The sequence below is a fragment of the Hypomesus transpacificus genome, chromosome 14 (assembly GCF_021917145.1).
Source record: "Hypomesus transpacificus isolate Combined female chromosome 14, fHypTra1, whole genome shotgun sequence".
Taxonomy (NCBI): Eukaryota; Metazoa; Chordata; class Actinopteri; order Osmeriformes; family Osmeridae; genus Hypomesus; species Hypomesus transpacificus.
In genome coordinates this window covers 8439695-8445062 of record NC_061073.1, presented here as the reverse complement: position 1 = coordinate 8445062, position 5368 = coordinate 8439695, and the positions used below count along the sequence as shown (strand labels likewise).

The following is a 5368-nucleotide window of genomic DNA, read 5'->3' as shown; positions in this document are numbered from 1 at the left end:
GCTCACGCCACACACTGTCCAGTCCAGACATGCCAGCTTCACCAAGCTGGCTTTCATCTCATTCATTCATCAATAGTCCAAGAGTCCAAGAAAGCCGATACTTTTATCTCCATTCTATCTTTAGTTCCCTTTATGGCCCATACCTCTTATGCTTTTTTATCTTTTCATTATCTGTACGTTCTTCCCCATATCACTCACCCTTCCCTTCCCTCTGCATATCTCCGGTGCTGGCTCATTTATCTTTATAACTCGCACTGACAGTGTTGCACTAACCTGCGGGATGTGTTTGGGTTTATTGTGTCCACAGGCTGTTTCCCAATACCATGGGCCAGAGCATCAGTGAGTGGTTGTGGTGGGAACGCCTGTGGCTCCCAGCTAACCTGAGCTGGTCAGACCTGGAGGACAGAGGTGGTCGAGTTTACGCCAAACCCTCGCACCTGTACGCTGCCCTGCCCTATGCTTTTTTCCTGCTCTTTATCAGATACCTGTTTGAAAGGTGCGTGCTGTTTACTCGTGTGTTAGTTTTTGTCTTTTCTGAATTTCTTTTAGCCTCATTGCCTGGTGATGTTCCCCATTGGCTGTGTGGTGTTACAGGTACATAGCCCTCCCTCTGGCTGGACTGTTGGGGTTCACGGATAGGCTACATCTCACAGCAGAACACAACCCCCTCCTTCAACACTACTTCCTCACCCAATCACGAACCCCGACACAGGTACAGGACCCACCTGCAGCCCTACTCTGACCAAAGAAGCTCTCCCACTGTTTAAACATGAAAGGGGGACACAGTGGTTATTTTAAAACAACATATTTCAGTATTATTGATCCATTTTGGATTAGTAGTACCTTATACTATGGTTAGGTAATAGTGTATTGCAGTCTATTTCAAATGTCAGCCTATAAGTTAGAGCTAGACCTGCTACTATCAGAGAGAACATTATATGAGAATGTATGATGCAGCCCCCCCTCCCCCCCCAGGGGAATGTCAGGGCTCTGTGTAAGAAGACAGGGTGGTCCGAGAGGCGTGTCAACATCTGGTTCAGGAGGAGGAGGAACCAGGACAGACCAGGCCTCTGCAAGAAGTTCTGTGAAGCCAGGTGAGCCACCTCTGTACACATACGTGTGTTTGAGCATGGTTTTCTTCTGTGTGTATCCTTATGGTTATGGTGTGGCTGTCTCTCCCCAGCTGGAGGTTTGTGTTTTACCTGAGTGCGTTTGTAGGAGGACTGTTGTCTTTATATGATGTGAGTATGGCTCCTTGGTTCTGTGCCGAAGCGCACAAGTCAATTTTTTGTTGTTGCATGTGACCACATCATGTAGGCTGTGGCTGTGGGATATGTGTCAAGGTCTCTCTGTCTCCCTCTCCTGTTCTTGTTTTCTAGACCCCACCTCCCAGGGTTTCACCAGACTTTTCCCATGTGCTCTACTGCAGAGCTGCCGTCATAGACATGCATGGATTGTTACAGTTACTCCCTTGTATAGTCCTTCAATCATTTTCTATCACTTCCACTTTTTAACCTACCTCCTCTTTTTTTTAGAAACCATGGTTTTATGACCTAAGGGAGGTTTGGGCTGGTTTCCCTAAACAGGTAACTGACACGGACATATATACGCACACGCACACAAACAAGAATTACAATCTGTCAGTCTAAACCTCTATTGCTAACCAGAGAAACATGACAACTTGTATGTATGTCTGTATTTGTTTGTGTGTGTGTATATATATGTGTGTGTGTGTGTGTGTGTAGTCCATGCTGCCATCTCAGTATTGGTATTACATGGTGGAGATGAGTTTCTACTTTTCTCTACTTCTCAGCCTCACATTCGATGTTAAACGTAAGGTAAGTTTGTGTTGGTTGGTATGTCTTTAGATTTAGATTTTCAGATTTTTGGGGGGTTTGTGTGTTAAAATCCTGCCTCCCATGCCCACCCTGAAAAATGTGTGTTTGTGTTTGTGTGTGTTGGTGACCACAACTTGGCGTGTGTATGTATGTGTGTAGGACTTCAAAGAACAAGTCATTCATCATATAGCCACGTTAACTCTGTTGGCATTCTCCTGGAGTTCAAACTATATCCGCGTTGGAACTGTTGTCATGGTGCTGCATGATTCCTCTGATTGGCTGCTGGAGGTCAGTCCCTTGATGCTATTGGCTGGTGTATGTGTCTCACTCTCAGGTAGTAGGGCGAACTACTGACAGTAATTTTCCAATGTCTGCTTACTTTTCTCCCCCTCTCACAGGTAGGTAAGATGTTTAACTATGCCAAGTGGGAGTGGACCTGCAACATTGTGTTTGTGCTGTTCACTACAGTCTTCATGGTGACACGACTCATCATCCTGCCCTTCTGGTAAGTATAAACTATGACTCAATCTTAACCCAGCCATGACTTAGCAAGAACCACACCATAAACTAACCCTTCACTATTGAGCTTGGACAGGACGATAAGTTTGTGGTCAAACGGGAACTTTCTTAATTGACTACAGTTGCATTCACCAGTTCAAAGACCACGACAACTGAACATGTTTTTTTGGTTTGACTTAAAAGAAGAATAAGCATGAATGAATCTAGTCGAGGCAGAAAGCTCTGGATGTGGCAGATGAGTCCTATGGTCTTGACATGGCTTATCAGAACTTGGCCAATCCTCTGAGGTGCTTGGTTAGCAGAAGAAGAGCAGGATAGTAGAGGAGATGGGGAGGGAAAGGGATAGGATGCAAAAATAAAGACTCAGTAGTGGCTGTTATAGGAATAGTGTTGCATTCCCAGTAGGCTACTGGCTAGTCTGATTTACTCATTGGATTATCTGATGAGTATCAGGTGTGTTGTTGGTATGGCGGTCAGTTGCGTTAGATGAGGTGGCAGATTAAGTTTAATTCCTATTCATGCTTGAGTGTTTTCCTGTCCAAGGGTGATCCACTGCACTTGGGTGTATCCTGTTGAGCTTTACCCCCCATTCTTTGGCTACTACTTCTTCAATGCCATGCTGCTGCTGCTGCAAATGCTACATCTCTACTGGGCCGCGCTGATAGTACACATGTTCTACAAGTTACTCAACAACAGCGTATGTTTGTGTGTGTGTTTCTATGTGAAGGTGTTTCCATGTGTGACTTCCTTTCTTACTGAGCTTCTTTCACACCCCATCTCTCTTTCTCTCTCCTGCAGTTTAATGGAGATGACAGAAGTGATCAAGAGGAAGATGACTCAACTGATACCTCTGAGAAAGACAACCACAAAAGACACACTAATGACCCTGGAGCCAGAGGCAGATCCACCAAGCACTAAGATAGAACAGCGAAGCACCACCCATAGATGTGGAGAGCCCAAACACTCAGACCTAGTCCAGGGGGGTCAAGCAGGAAACCTGATTTTCAGAGCAAAACATGAAGGACAATGCACAAGAGTTGTTTGGGTTCAATGAAGTCAGGGTGGCAGTGTAGTAGCATGAAGATTGTGAGATATTAGTATAGTCAAAAATCTTAAATTATAATAAATGAAAATGACAAACAAATCAAGGTTCCGTTTCCTTAATTGGAAAAGAGAAGAAGATGATGATAATCAGGGCTCTTAGGTCTCACAACGAATGCGTGAGACTCATGCATTTCAAGCATTTCTCACGCTCTCACACAAAATCTAAGGTCACAGTACATAACCTTGTATTTGTCATGCTGAGAAGTAAGGGATAACTTGTCCCACTAGGCTACAAACAATTAATGGACAAAGGCGCAGGCCCAGATTTTTGTACCCAAATGTTGACAGCAGGGGCGTCGTTAAGACACATGCCCCAGTATAAATCTGTTGGGCCCCAGTAAAATCTTAAGTTTTAGTTTTAACAATTTACTTTATTAGTTGGTGCAATCATTTAGATTGATAATCCCGGAAAAAATTAACTCAGTATCCCAATCAACGCTTGTAAAATCAAAGCAGTTTGTTGAATTCAGGTGCGCAACTCACCATCGCTAAGTTGAAAACAACAAAAATGTTGCTCAGAGTTTATTCTTCTCTTTTATAGCTTTATTCAACAGAACCATTTCCAACAAGCATCAACATGAGCTCAGTACCATGTGGTGATACAATTAGGTCACAGCGTGATGTCATCAGAACCGTATTACCTTCAAATAAAACAATAGGGAATTCACCTGTCACCGTAATACAATGAGTAAGAGCGTAATACTTTAACACCCCCACTCGCTCTAAGCTCCTTATGTCACAAAACAAAAACAAATAAGGCTTCTCTTTTACAAACAATGTAAACATACATTTTCACACTCTTAAGTACCAAACATGTCTTGAATAAACCTTTAAACTACATATTGGGTTTCTGGGTAGTGCAATGGTACCTTGGTTGTCTTCATACACCTTTGTTTGTGCGCAGGGCCGGCCCAAGGCATGAGCAAACTAAGCGTCTGCTAAGGGCCCCTGTGGCCACCAGAGGGCCCCCAAGAGCACATGAAATTACATTTCAATGTACAGTGTTTCTTCGATTAAATGTTGCCCTCAATTAAACACTGCACCAAAAATGAACATTGTGTAATAAACGAGATATACAGTAGGAGCAGCATGTCCTGAAATACCTAGTAGCAGCATGTCATTTTAATAAACATTCTGTTGTGTTGCACTCGGGGTCCACTGCTACTGATGACAAAACTTAAATCTGGTCTTGTGAAAGTGGACAAGCAGATCAAACTTCCCACTGCCTTTCTGAACTTCTTTGGTTCTTAAATTTTTTCTGCATTTTCTGCATACTCAAGCTGTGGTTTGCATGGAGTTTCCCTAGAATTAGAGTCCTGTATATCAAATCTATCTAGTATTTTCCTCACATATCCCTTATGTGACATTTTGACTAGACCCTCTGTTTGTTAAAAATCTATGCCCAAGAAATATTTCAACCTTCCCATGTCTTTCATTTTGAATCTTTCAGTAAGCATTCCTTTTACCAGGGTTCATACACATTTTGACCAATGGATTTCCATGACTTTTCCATGACTTTTCAATGACTTTAAACCAAATTTCCATGACCAAACCTTTTGTGAAATCTTGGTGTATACGTTAAAAAGTTATAAAATGTAGTATTTAAACAAACAATGAGAATTCCAAAGCATACAGTATACCTTAGATGACACAAATGAATGAGAGACAATAGTTGATTAAAAGAACAAACATTTATAAATGTACTCTGTTTGACAGGCATTCATAACACTGACACATCAATAAGAGCTTTAGTAGTAGCATCCAGCTAGTGCACACATTGCTTTCTCTTTTTTAGTGCAAAATTTAACAAAATGTTGAGTTGGAAACAAACTCTTTGACCATTAATCAACAAAAAGAATTTCACATTTAAACAGGTTTATAAAACAACATTTGCATAACAAGTGCTT

General features: G+C 42.1%; 1 protein-coding gene across 1 annotated transcript; it reads left to right on the top strand.

Moving 5' to 3' along the window:
* Window positions 1-311: 311 nt before the first annotated feature.
* On the top strand, window positions 312-3514 carry cers3b (ceramide synthase 3b). Its single transcript, XM_047034340.1, has 10 exons — window positions 312-496; window positions 595-712; window positions 976-1094; window positions 1184-1241; window positions 1536-1586; window positions 1746-1838; window positions 1998-2126; window positions 2237-2343; window positions 2901-3054; window positions 3156-3514. Exons 1-10 carry the CDS (start codon window positions 324-326, stop codon window positions 3273-3275), a joined length of 1122 nt encoding a protein of 373 aa, XP_046890296.1. The 5' UTR covers window positions 312-323; the 3' UTR covers window positions 3276-3514.
* The last annotated feature ends 1854 nt before the right edge of the window (window positions 3515-5368 follow it).

Bases quoted from the DNA above. Each gene is read 5' to 3' on its own strand.
- cers3b (XM_047034340.1), top strand. From the start codon at position 324: ATGGGCCAGAGCATCAGTGAGTGGTTGTGGTGGGAACGCCTGTGGCTC. The intron at 1,839-1,997 runs GTAAGTTTGTGT...GTATGTGTGTAG, and splicing joins CATTCGATGTTAAACGTAAG to GACTTCAAAGAACAAGTCAT. The intron at 2,127-2,236 runs GTCAGTCCCTTG...CCCCTCTCACAG, and splicing joins CCTCTGATTGGCTGCTGGAG to GTAGGTAAGATGTTTAACTA.